The 14336-nt window shown below is 40.3% G+C and overlaps 1 protein-coding gene across 1 annotated transcript in view; it reads right to left on the bottom strand.

The window, feature by feature from the left end:
* The window catches only part of pcp4b (Purkinje cell protein 4b), a 41154-nt gene extending 29890 nt beyond the window's left edge, over positions 1 to 11264 (bottom strand). Inside the window, exon 1 of the mRNA XM_026192624.1 lies at positions 10967 to 11264. Coding sequence (XP_026048409.1) covers positions 10967 to 10975 — 9 coding nt within the window. The 5' untranslated portion in view covers positions 10976 to 11264. The remainder of the gene's footprint in view (positions 1 to 10966) is intronic.
* Positions 11265 to 14336: the final 3072 nt, after the last annotated feature.

Here is a 14336-nt window from a genome sequence, read left to right as displayed (position 1 = left end):
GCCTTTGTGGGCCAGGCAGCAGGAGAGTATCTTTGCAAATGAAGTGAAAAGAGCAAGGTGTTCAAATTAAGGCTCTAATTATGTGGAATGACGATCTGTCCTCTGCTTGTGCCGTCCCGTCGGACATCGTCAGATAGAGACGGCCCACAGAACAACTTCCTGAAGAAGAACTGGTATTTGATGTGTTAATAATCAGGAATCAACTCATAACCTGGAAACGATTCCACAAACTTCCTTTCTCCTTGTTCAGTGGGTTCCCTAATGTGTATTTCTTAGCAGTAATAACCAAATCAGAACTGTGGATAAAAACAACAAGTGAGGAATTGGAAATAAATTAAATCACTCTTAAATTAATTTTATTTAAAATAATGAAATCATTTTTCTACAGTTATTTTAAGGCTTGTGTCCCACAGTTTTCTGCCACACATGATGCCCATTGAGAATTTGAAAAAAAGAAAAAGTAGGTCAAGGACAGTTGAGGGTGAAACAACGTAAACGGCAAAAGTTTCTTTTCATTCTTTTAGTTCTTGAAGTTTACGTCAGAGAAAGATTAGTCTACTGTCCTACCACGAGAGGCGAAAGTATAGAAACCACCAGCCTACCTACTACCAACCTAAGATCTTGATCAGATAGTAGAGAGTTCAGTCTAAGAAATCTAAAGGTGAGAGGGGTGGATGTGGATTTGATTTTTGAAAGTAGCGGTGTTAAGGGGAGTGTGTCTGTACTCAAAAGGAGCATGGACTGTGTATAAAAGACAGACGTAGCTGCTTTGACATCCGTCATTGGTTACTGAGGTCTTGTTTTAAAGCATGTGGTCATCATCAGCCTGATGCTTTGGAAGCAAATGATGAACAAAGGATGGATCTACTAAGATTGCCCACAGAAGTCTAATTCAGGCTTTAGTCTCTCCTCCTCCAGCTGATCCTTGTTCTGCTCTGCAGCCTTGGTGAGTTCAGTAAAGAAGCACATGAAGCAGAAAATGCAGAAGGTTCTTGTTCAGGTGATCCTACAACTTGCAGCGAAACTCCAGAGCAGAATTAAGATTACTGTCATGAGGTACAATCCAACACAGATGGAGGAGAAGCTCAAGCAGCTGATAAATCTCAAACACTGGCAGTAAGAAAACACAATATAGGAAGGGCCAGAGTTAGCTGGTTAGCAGCAACTGAATTTTCAAAGTAACGCCAAGGGGATTGTCTACTAGTTTATTGATTGTAAACAGCATTGTTGTCTCCGTTTTTATTATTCCCGGTGGGAAAGTGCAGAGGCCAGGAGTTGAACTGTGTCTGCTCAGATGAAAAGTGTTTCAGGCAGATTCGCTCTGAGCAAAGACGGTGACCTGAGGGCCATGAGGAAAAAACAACTTTACTTCTTGCATCCGAGTGATTGTGTGCTATTTGTTTTACCATTTCTGGCTAATGCGAAGAAGGAATGCAGAACCTGCTTTTATATTTTGGCATTGCTATCCAATCACATGAATTTATGCCACCTGATCTGTGTTTCCCCTCAGCTCTGATCACCGCAGACATCCAGTTATTTGTAACGCCAAAGACCCACAATGTAGAAATGAGAACACAAGTCAGGCTCCATATTTGTCCATAATTGAAAGAAAAGAGAATACTGCGATTAGACTTACAGCTTTGTTAAATTAAGCACTCCAACTGGAAAGTGTCACCGCCACTGTGTTCATTATAAAACATAGCCCAATGCTTCTGCAGGAAAACATTCAGATCAATTCTGTGGTTTATTAAAGAAACAAATAAGACGTCACACTGATTATTGTTACAAATACATGTGCTCAAAAACATCCCTAGAAAATGAAACCAATAATAATCAGTGTGACATTTAAGCATGGCAAACACACTATTATTATACCAGTGAAGACAGGACACGATCTACAAAGAGGGATTAAAAGAAAAGCCAGCAGAGTATGAACACAGTTCTGTTGCAGCAACTTGTAATTTTATGCACTGCGGCTCGTAATAATTACCGAGAACACAGACACAGGACATTAAGTAGCAAATGCTGATATGAGGACAGTTCAGAGTTTGCTGGATTCATGCATCAAGACTTAGTGTAGCCTTTATTCTTCCTGACAGAGACATTTAATAACAAAACACAAATAACATGACCTCCGTTTAAGAACTAAATGACCCGAATGAAAGAGCTCAACTTGGAACTGCTGAACAAAACAGCAGTTGTTGTAGCAAACTGTAAGTTGTAAGTGCAAGCTGAAGAACGTTGAGGGCTACAGTTGTTGCAAAAACATCTAACAGCGTGCACAATCTTATTAAAGAAGTCTTATATGGCTTTACCACCCTGTGGTCCCTGAGGTTTTCCTGCTCTCAAATCTGCAGAGTGTGACGCTTTAATGATTTTGTGGGAGGGAAATTTGCAGCTCTGCTAATTCAGCCCTTCCCAATCCTCACCACTCGTAAGGTGAATGACTAAAATATAGGTGCCCGCACCGTTGCTGATGTTGCTGAAATGTGTGATTTATACGACTGCGGTTAGCACAGAGAGCAGCCATGACTCTGGCCCCTTTTACCCAGCAACGGTGTCTATTAAACCTGCACTTACGTATTTTACGGTTGGCAACCTGTGCTTTCATCTTTCAGTCTGTAGTGTTACCGTATTGAGAGTTAGTTTATTGTTCAGTCATAACGTACAGTGCTTGAACGTTTTTCTGTTTTTCCTCATTTTTATGTGTCATATTTTTCCATCAGTGTCAAAAAGTGGCAATGATGAGTGTTTTTTGTGCATTTTATGTTTGATCTGACGGCATCTCATGCATCAACCAGGACAGGACAAAACAACTTCTGTAAACCACAGATTTAATAAAGATGTCATTTTAGGTTATTGGTTCCCTTCACATTGTAGCTATTGGCTGTGCAAGATGCAGGGGCCCATCAGTGGTGCATGCACGCAGCTGGTGAATTTATGGCTGCATACTAATCAGACAACAGTCGCACATGCATTACAAAAACTGTTTTCATCCCAGTCGCTTAAGCACCCAGTGTGTAATAGTTTCGCTGCGCATTCGACACCAACCCAAGTGATTAATGACGCTGCAGCTGAGTAAATTGCCATTCATGTCTTCTGTGCTGTTGATAAAGATTGTGCTGGTGATGAAGTGTCTGTTAATAAGACACATGAAGGAAACTAAACCTGATATGAATCAACAAACAGATAATAAATGGGCTGATAGCATTATCTGGCTGATGTGACATGATTTCTAAGTCATTTTAAAAAGAAAGAAGCACTCTTTTATAGTGAACAGAACCCATACTTAGGATACCTTTTGATACCAAATTCTGGAAACGTGATGGTACTTCATGTTGTTTGTTTGTTTTCTTTTCTTTTCTGTTCTTTTCTTTTTATTACCGTAGGCAGTGCATTGCTGAGGCTGCAGTACTTCCTGAACTGACAAGCTCAGCATACACATACAAATGTTTTTGTCTTATCCTTACATGTTGAAGAAGAAGAAGAGGAAAATGCCCAAAAGCACAGAAAAAAACTACACATGGACAAATGCAACTAGTGCAACTGCCACAATAGTCGTCTCCCAAACATTTATAGAAAAGGTGTGGAAGCAATTTGTTTTGTTATCCTACACTTTAACTTTTTTTTCCCTTTGAGACAGTTGCTATAGCCGTTGTGAGATCAGCTATGTCACATAACTTTAGCCTATTATATAAATACACTTATATCAATCCATCCATTCTCTTCCACTTATTCTTATCAGGGGCTGGATGAGCTGGATGATGAGCTGGATGAGCATTAGGGCTGCAACCCTCAACAGGTTGCAGCCCTAATGCCGAGAAACAGACAACCATTCGCACTCACATTCATTACCAATGGGAAATTTGCTAATTAACCTAACCCCACAAACTGCATGTCTCTGGGCTGTGGGAGGAAGACGGAGTACCCATGCAGACACAGGGAGAACATGCAAACTTCACACCCCAGCCTTGTTGCTGTGAGGCAACAGTGCTAACCATCGTGCCACTGTGCTACCCAAAATATGCATATAAATATTTACATAAATGCTTAAGCTAATATAATAATTACCTACTTTATACCCCATATTAAAGTCAGCAAACTGTTATATTTAAGTGAAATGATGTGATAATTGCCTTACCATTATATTTTATTAGTAGCCATAGCTGCTAGCTACTAGCTTAGTTAGCTAGCTTAGATAAACTAGTATCTAAGGGGGTGTCCAAATTCATGGGCTGCATCCTCCTGAGGACCCGGCCCACGTAGACCGCGAAGGCTGGGTCCTCAGGAGGATGCAGCCCATGAATTTGGACACCCCTAAAAGCTACCTAGCTTAGCTTTACAGACTGTTAATACGGCTATTGGGTAAATGCTGATAGTTAAATTAATAACATCAACATGTGGTCTGGCCAGGTTAACATTTATGATAACTATTTACTATTTCACTGCTGTTGAAATGGGAGCTTTACTGAACTCTTAAAATTCAGAGCAACTGGTCATGTGATCAGCTGTGAGTGAGGGGAGGGGCTGTGTTTCTGTCTGCAGCACTGCTGGCATTGATACTGTTGCAAGTGAGTATCTAATCCAGTATTAATTTCTAGTATCAGAGCTTTGATTTTCTGGCAACCTTAATCCCTAATGACTGATACACTGGTGGCCTAAAATGGTTACATTACATTTTTTTGTTTAAATCGGGATTTATATTTGAATACTAACAAATAGAAATTTTGACCAGTGAATGAGGAACTGTTACAGGTTATATATTTAGCCAGGTCAATTCAGAAATTTCACTCAAAACCAGAAACAACAATCTAATGAAGATAAACAGATACTTGTTTCAATTGCATTAAAGTGGTGAATCAGCTGACCAGCACCCTAATTCTCTTTAAAGGTGCCATCAGAGTGCTTTGATTGTTGGTACAGATCATCTGTTAAAACTATGACAGGCTAACAGCAATAAATGGCAAATAGGAGACGATTTATTTAATGTCAACACATTTTAGTCCATTTACAACGCCAAGCCAATTTATCTGTCTGTTTCACTGGGGTGAAAAACACTTTTTTACATGGGTCCATCTGTCCATTGGACAGTGTATAAAAATATGGCCAACAGCCTTGCAAATCAGACTGAAGCAGATCTATGCAATCCCCAAAAGTCCTCTAATCCAGCAGTACATGCTTCAAAGCTGCTTAATCTCTGATTGTAGGGGCAGACCAGTCCATGTTATAGGTTTACAATCTGGAGAGACTAGGACAGATGTATTTGAATTCTGCTAAGCATCAATGCAGATTTGTACCCGTAGATGCAGCCTGCATTTCAAACACAAAGTATATCATGCTACTTATGGACAAATCAAACAAATGGGCTGGAGAACAAATGCTTGAACTTTGAGTTGGCAAAGTGTTGAGAGCAACAAAAGCGAGACGGAAAAACCATCATCTGAAGCAATTCCTCACATCCACCCCAGATAATGACCAAAAATGAAAATGGATACCATTACTGTCACCGCATTAATAAAAATGACACATAAAGCCACAGCAGCAAATACATTTAAGCGTCTGGAGTCATTAACACGCTGAATTTATTACAACTCCTGTTACAGTTCCTACCCAAAGCTCATGGATAACACCAAACAATCCAATCGGAGGCGTGCGACGATGATGATGTGTGAAGATGTCAGTCCAGCATTACTGGAGACTAATGGAAGTCGGAGAGCTGCTGCCACAAAACACACAGCAGAAAATTATCTGGGTGTCAGACTCAATTACAGTCGCCTTCCCTCGTGAAAAATAGACTAAGTTAGGAGAAAATAATTTGATCAAGAGCAGCAAAGCTAAAGATGGGTGGTTAAGTAAGCACATCTGAAGTCTCGCAAAAACTGCAAAGCTATGGAGAGACGCCTGATTTATGCTGGCTATTAATATGATGGCATCATTGTTACACTGGCCTGGGTTATTTCAGTCTAAGCACTTAGAGGAATCCAATCTCTGCTTAAAGTGGATTAAACAGCTTTTTCTGTCATGTTTATGCTTCCTGCCTGCACCAAAAGTAAGGCGAGGTTAATTCTGAGCAGCCTGAAAACTCAGATTTCTTACTGAGATCACATGAAACTGTTCTTATCATTGAAAACTCAAGTAATTTAAAGTAAAAACATTGTTGGTCATTTAGATATTCTAATATAACCTTTTTTATTTTGAAATCAGTGAAAGGTCTGAATGTCCAAGGAAGCTGGAAGTTGTATTTCTAATCAAGCTAATTAGCATTTCCATTCTCAGATGGGCCAACTTGTTCAAAAAATTGCTGCACATCGCAAAAAACTACGGGTTAGGATGAGAAAAACACACACACATGAATGCAACTTTTCTCAAATGACCCTGTGCACACACCCACCACATCTGTGCTGCTACTTTATAATCCAGCCAGTTTGTGAGAGCACTCCTTTGACGTTAATTAGTGCAGCAGAGTATGGATGGGAGGTGACAGTAACAACCAAGAAGACCCTTGACTCAAATTATGATGGAGCTTATTTGGCGGTGATGGAAACAAGCCATTCCTGAAGCTGCGGACACCGGAGACTGCTGTTTGGGCTTGACGAGAGCTTAGTTATGAGTCAGTGTCTGCAGGAATGTAACAGCATAACAGTGCCATTGTGTAGTTTGCAAATGCCTGCAAGTCAACGGGAGTTCAAGTACCCTTCAAACAACTATTTCGTGAACTGTGCATTAACCCTTCGTCGTCCCTTTCTTAGTTTAGAGTCACGCTGTTGCCACTTCACACACATTTGTGAAGTGTCCAGTGATGATGTGTGGATTTTCTGTGTGCTAGAATTTCTAATCCTGGTTACTGTATGTTTATTTTATTAGTTTAACTAAATAGAGTCCCAAGGTTCTTTTGTTCTTGCTTGTTTGAATTGTTTTTTTAGTGCAGGGAGTCTTCATAATAGCAGTTCTGCGGGGCACACACAGTCACCATGGAAACTGATGTGATCCTGTTAAAAGGGTGTCTGTAACCATGATAGGAAAAGGAAAAAAAATGTGTTTTTGCTTTTTGCAGCTCCCTCCAGTGGCCAGTAATTTTTTTCATCTTTTTTTTTTTGGGGGGGGGGGGGGGGGGGGGGGAGGGTATGGGGGCGAAAGTAACAACCCAGGGCAGGGTGTTACATCAATACATGAAGTTTGAGCTTGTTAAATCAAACTGCTGCTGAGATAAAAGCTCACTTCCTCTTCAATGGATGTCACAGACTGTTTTGAGAAATAACTTTCATGAGGTTTTATCTAAAGGTCATTTGTTTTCTGCAAAAGATTTTTTTTAAAGGAAAAACCAACTTCTCATTCTGTGGAAACATTTTTAACCCTTGAAAGCCAGAACCATGAACTAATTCCCCCCAAATTATATATATATGTTTTGTTAAGAAAGTAAAAGTGTTTATTGAACCATTTGACAAATATTTTACAAGTTATAATGAGCATTTATGAGTTTTAAACATATTAGGAATGCATTTCTGCCGATTTCTGGTAACTACGCAAACACTTCAAGGTCACGGTAATGAGACACAGCTGCAGCAATCATGCGAAAAACTGCTTCTGCTTCATATTTCTTATTAGAATATCCAGATGTTGTCAAACAGGTGAAGACAAAACCACTTTGATAGAGACCACAGAAGTAATAAAGTCTCTAAATCAGCCACTTCCCTCCATGTTGACTGCCTCACAGTTTTCAGGCTCTCTAGTCAGCTTGTTCTCTCCTCCATGTCATGAACACACTGACAGATGTAAGCAGCTTTAGGGACTTTCAGTAGATTATACCACTAGATTTCTTTTAAGTTTCCTTTAAGTCATAGATTTGGTTTATTTGCCAAGTGGTAAAGAAGAAGAAGAAGAAGAAGAAGAAGAAGAAGAAGAAGAAGAAGAAGAAGAAGAAGAAGAAGGGGAAAATTCAGAGTAGGTGTGTGCAGATGAGGGAGAGAAAGAGGAAGGTGGAGAGAGCAAGGGCAGAGTGTGAGGCGGGGGTGAGGGAGGATGCACTGCAGTGCTGACCGCTGCGAGACTCATCCATCCAGAACATGCTGAGCTGCTCTGCTTTGCTCACTGGCTTCAAGTCAACTTCAGAGTCTGAATACGTTCATGACTTTGATTGAGGACTTCTTCGCTCTGCGCAGCACTCGCCCAAACGCTCCAAAGTTATTTAGCATCCCCCACCACTGCCCATTCTCCTTCCTCTTCCTCACATTTGCAGCAGAGCCACATAGTCAATAAATTTATACCTCTTTTAACCAACAGGCTGGCTTCTCTTCACTTTTCACAGCATTACCAGACCAAAGGCTCAGGTTATTCAGGGGATTCAATTATTTAGAAGCTGTTAATGCTTTCATTGTGTGTGTGTGCCTGGAATGAATCAATTACTGAGGCAGCCAGCGAGTGGCTTGCTGTAAACAGCTTGAAGAGACGCAAAGGTGACGTCTGCCACCGATCCATTTAAACGAGTGACAAACTGCATACCCACTACCCTGCAGGACCGAGCTCTGACAGAATTGCTGCCATTGTTACCTGAAGGCTGTTGCTGCTGTGAACACGTGGAAGCGGCTCGCTCTGAAGCCAAACAGACTCAGAACTTATCCTTTGTGCAAACATTTGTGCCTACTCCATGTTTTTTAACCTTAACGTATGCACGATGAAACGCAAACAAAAAAATTCTATATAAGCTTCTGAAAAGCAAACACACCTGCCTGTACAAACAAGAAAACTCCCACAACTCCAAGCACACTTGTCCCTGGTAAGCACTTCAGTTCAACTTATTTTCTCATAAGATGCAGCAGAAAACCGTAGCGCACTATGAATTCATTCATGCTCGCTGTCCGAATTTAAGCCATCACAACAACAGCAGTTTGGTAACAAGATTAAAAATGTCAATTTATTAATTTAAAAAAATGGTTTTTGTTTGTCAGGTTTGCCAGCTTCTGTTTTAGTTAGCAGGATTATGCAAACACCACCATGCTGAATATCATTAAACTTGGTGCAAAGGTGGAGCCTGGGAAAAGGAGAAACCAGTAAAGATACAGATCCCTCCATCTATAGCATTGTGGACACTGGGAGTAACTTTATTTCTAATTCACATTTATGCATGATTTTTTTTTCTTTTATTCTCTGTATATCGATGGGAGTTGATACTTCTATTTTGAAAGGAGAAGAGCGGGGAGGAGGAGAGAAGGAGAAAGACGACAAATGGGGATAGTGGGAAGCATCAACTGGTATGTTTTTGAGAGGCTGTGTGGGTAATTCATCCAGTATAATCCATCCAGTATCCATGGCCTTAGACACAGGCGGGCTAGTGCAGTTTGTACTAGCCAGTAGTGTCTGCTTAATAAGCAAGAATTATTAACAGACTCTTCAGACTGAGGGCCTCACACTAACCAGATTGAGCACATCACCAACTATATTGCATCTCCATGGGAGCATGTTTGTTGCTTCTATGAGACAGTTCAGGGCGACTCCTCTTGAACGTGGCTGGTGCGCAGGAGCAGCCACAACCAAAAAACAGTCCAGTCCTTTAACAATGGGACTTGTTGATTCAGGGTTGGTTCTGAGGTCTGTGTGAGTGTGTTCATGGGGCCAATACAATATTCATTTGAATAAGAATGACCTTGCATCTCGCAAGAGACCATTTATTTTTCATAATTCCTGTTAGTAAAGAGTTCTGTTCAATTTGCCAACCTTCCTATACATTAATGCTTTGCATGTATATATATGCAAAGCATTGCAGATAGATAGATAGATAGATAGATAGATAGATAGATAGATAGATAGATAGATAGATAGATAGATAGATAGATAGATAGATAGATAGATAGATAGATAGATAGATAGATAGATTAAAAAAATTCTGTGAAAGGTATTGTTTTTGCGAGCACAACTTTGACTGACTGAACTCTGATTGCAAGGCGTCTGCACCTCTGCTTGCAGCTGTGTGCTGATGTCCCATCAGCAGATGAGTCCAGACATCTCAAGTACTGACCAGGATGGAGGTGTCACTTGGATCCACCTCCGTCTTCTGACAGTGTCAATCAAACGAACAAAGAAAAAAGAGCTTTGAATATATTATTGTCAGAACAGCAGCTCTTTTTAAATGATTTTGTAAACCAGGTGTGATAGTTGCTGAAAATATCAGCTATCCATACCTAAAGAAAAGAAAAACTGTGGTGACTCTGGGTGTAATACGAAAAAATTTATTCATTAAATTGAGCTATTTATAACCTCCTCCCTCCAATTTCATGGAGCTGAAACATCTGTGACTGTGTGGCGTTTTGGCGGAGTTAGGAAACAGCAGTTTTCCACTGAAAGCTGGAAGCTGTGATGTTACACGTTTTTAGCCAGAACTGCTGGGAGTTTGTGAAGCACAATAAACCTACAGTAGAGTTGGCACAATCGCCATGTACTACCAGTCACACAAGCTATATGATAAAAAGCAAAACACTTCAGCAGCCTCTTCGTATCCCTGCAATAAAAAGTGTTTTAAAATGACAGCGAAGAGCACAAAGGGAAAAAAAGAAAAAACAAACACACACTGCGCTCAAATTCACCACCTTTTGTTCCCTGTAACTGCTGTCAAACCACGCTGTGTAGTTCAAAAATATAAATCACAGCAACTGTACTGAAAAATACAGTTATTTATCGTAAATCCACTGTCACTTCACGGGGAGTAGCCCACGGTGCAATAATGCGCCCCGGTGTTTCCTACATCGCTCATTGTTCGGCACACTTTGATAGTGTCTGACGCTCAGTACTGAATCATATCCGAGCTGCAACAGAAGATGTGAAGAAATCCCATCAATTAACAGAAATCCGGCGTACACGGCAGCTCGCGTGGGGCGTTAAACGTCTCATTAATACAGTTTCCCTTTGCGCAAGGACCGTGCGTAAAAGGGTTCATCCCGACGCTTCTTTGGTTTAAATCATAAAATAGTCCTACCTCGCTCATGATGGACAGTAATGCCGACGTTTCCCTCCCTGCTTCCACTGCGTGTCTTGTTGGAAAGTGAAGTTTCGGGCACGGTGATCTTTAGAAGAGTGGCTCGCCGCGGACAGAGCAGCTTTATAAAGCGTTAAGCCCAACTCCTCCGTGTCATCACATCACTAATAAACCAATAGGAACGCCGTGGGCAAATGTGTGTCCCAAGTCACCACCCAACTTCTTCAAGCTTTCATACGCTGTGTAAGCCCTTTTCACGGTGATCAGCCAAACGGAGCCGCTGTCTCCTGTTGATGAACACCCACTCACAAAATGTGAGCACCGGGAGGCATTTCATGCGCCAGTCATCATGTCATCAATAAACAGCAACATGTACCACTGTCATTTTCACCTCAGCGTGTGCGCCAGTGCGAGCTTCGTGGCAAAAACTCAGTAGTAAAATTAGCAGCTTCTTTAATTTCCCTTAAAAAGGGCAATATTCACTGCTTTATAATGTTTGTGGGAGTTCTCTGTTGTACAATTCCTCTTATATTGCTTTGCATTACATTACACTCGGATACAGGATTAGTTATGCCTGAATAAATGTTTACGCTGGCTTTTTCTTTCATGGAATCTCAAACAATGCTGAATTTATTGCATCAGAGAGTTTAAGATTTGGGGTTTAAGTTTATTAAATTTCTTGAAAATGAAGGTGCTTGTCTCCATTAAGAATATAAAGTATTTCTAGTAATCCTTTTACTGCAATCTACAGTAACTGTATCCAGCCCTGTCCATTTCCCTTTTCATCCCATTCAGCATCTATTTCAAATTGTAGTAGGTAATCATCATTTGTCCTCAATCCCTTGATCCATTTTAAAAATTGCATGCAATGTTTCTCAAACTGAACATTTTAAATAGCAAGCAGCTTCAATCCGGTATCCAGAAGGTAACTTCCATCTGCATCATGTACATGTACATGGAAATTGCCTCAGATAAAGAGGAACAGGTCCAGTATTCACAAAGCTTTGATGTGGATGCTATTTGAAGGTTGTTCGGCTTTCTTGTGGACTATCACTGGAGTGCCTTGAAGTCCCAGTGGAGTTCAGATAGATGGAAGAAGAGGAAAGCACTTACAAATGAAGCCTAACGGCGCTGCTGCGCTGACCTGTGTGAGTCTCAGAGTTAATGTCAAACGCTGACGAGCTGAGGCGGATTTGTAGTGAAAATGGCTTTGGGTGTCTTTGTTCTGCAGAAACAGACCTCGTCAGCTTGAGGTAGTTGGAGGAAAAAGAAGTTGCTATGCCAAATGTAGCAGCTAGTAATGCAGCTGGTAGAGGGTTACAAAGTTAGTGCAAAGCAATGTACTGCTGCATTACAGCTACTTGTATTAAAAACAGTTTACTCCTTGTACAAAATGACTGTTTGTATCACTCAGTATGTCTTCCTTCCTTACCCTGAAAGGAGAACATACTCGATGTGTTACATCACTGTGTTATAGACAAACTCAGTGTCATTAATGAGTTACTGTGTCCTACAGTGCCCAGTTGCTCTGCAAACCTAAAAAAGAACAATAGGGTTACAAAAAATGAATGTTACAGAATATAAATTCTTAATCTAAGAGCGTTATTGAGCACTTTAAAATGCAACTTGAAAGTTATCTTGCTCTACAGTATTCAATTCAAGCATTTGCTCATGCAAGGTCTTTTTAAAACTCCACTCAGTCTTTAGCTCACAGAACTCCAGCTGCTAAATCTCTCTTTTATAGTTGTTCATACATATAGATTATTAGCATTTGTATCCACATTTCAGAGCTATAAAAAGTTTTCTATGGACATAGTTGCATGTTTTTTTCCAGCATGAAGTTGTGGCCTAGTGCAGCCAAGCTGGAAGTTCCGTAAACCTGCATTATTTCTAATGGCCAGCAGAGGGAGACTGCTGTGGCCTCATATCTCACTGGATTTCCTGTTTATGGTGACAATGGCTAGTTTTAAGTAGAGCGGAACCGATATATTGGCTATTGGCTGTTAGCTAGTAGCCAATAAACTATGTTATGATGTTGATGTTGAATAGTTTGTCCACTAGAGGGCACTTTGCAATTTACCTGTTAGCAACACAAATGTTTGGAATACCACAGACCCGACAACCAGAATCAGGTGGAAACGAGTAATCCACAACTTGCTTTGTCAATAAAGCAATATTTTTTTAAACTGCTTTGTTACAATATCTTAGAAAGAACTCACAAATAACTGGTTATTTTTTATGTTTTTTAAATCACCAAATATCGGTATTGGTATTAATCTTAAAAGTTCCCATATCAGTTTGACTCTAGTTTTAAGTCACTGATACTTGTTCACATATGATGTTCATTTCCTCAGTGGAAAATCAACAGTTTAGCAGAGTGTGGTTATCAGATCCAGTCTTTGCATGTGCTTTGTGGCTCCAAAATCCTGGAATCCTCTTCATTAAAATTTTATTTATAGTGCCAAACAGTTCCCCCAAGGCACTTTATATTGTAAGGTAAATACGCTACAAAAAATACAAAAAGAAATAGAGAAAACCCCAATAATCAGATGACCCCCAATGAGCAAGCACTTTGGTGACAGTGGGAAGGGAAAACTCTCTTTTAACAGGAAGATACATCTAGCAGAACCAGGCTCAGGGAGGGGCGGTCATCTACTGTGACCAGTTGAGGGTGAAGGGGGGAAGACAGGACAATGGCATGCTGTGGAAGAGAGCCAGAGATTATTAATTACTAATGATTAACTGCAGAGTGGCATGTCAACACACAGTGTTTAAAGAAAAGATCATGAGAAACCAACAGCAGTCTAAAAAACAAAGACATTTACCCACAAAAGGGGGGCTGCCCGAGACTTTTGCTCTAATTATCGAGATAACAAAGGTGAAGGAAGTCATATATACATGTAAGTCTGATGACTTACATGGTGTTCAGTCTAGCAGGACACAACAACTCTTTGAACTGCTGTGAAACACAAGTACCCAAAAACTCTCCTCTGTATAGGATTGCATAAATGTTCAAACTGTGTGATTTCAGCAAGAGTTCTGGCATGCAGAGACTATAATACAATCATTACACGTTTCTGAACCCTTCTTTTTTTAACCTTTGAAATGTGAAAATTTCTACAATTTTCCGAGAAGAAATAACCATAATGAAGACATACTGGGGTAAAAAGTGGAGTAAGAACCTTTTTACTGTGCACTTCCTCACCTTCATCTTCACATACAGTATATCCTCAGGATAAAAGACAAAGCCTGTCTTGAAAACAGTGCACCTAACAGAATAACCTAATGTTTAAATGTTTAACTGCTGCAATTAAAAGGCAAAAGAAGAAAACAGCTGATTTTGTCCACAGGGAAGACAGCAGTGAAACAT

This window comes from Astatotilapia calliptera, chromosome 14 (genome assembly GCF_900246225.1).
Source record: "Astatotilapia calliptera chromosome 14, fAstCal1.2, whole genome shotgun sequence".
Lineage (NCBI taxonomy): Eukaryota > Metazoa > Chordata > Actinopteri > Cichliformes > Cichlidae > Astatotilapia > Astatotilapia calliptera.
The sequence above is the reverse complement of the archived record's forward strand: the minus strand, read 5'-3'. Positions and strand labels throughout refer to the sequence as shown.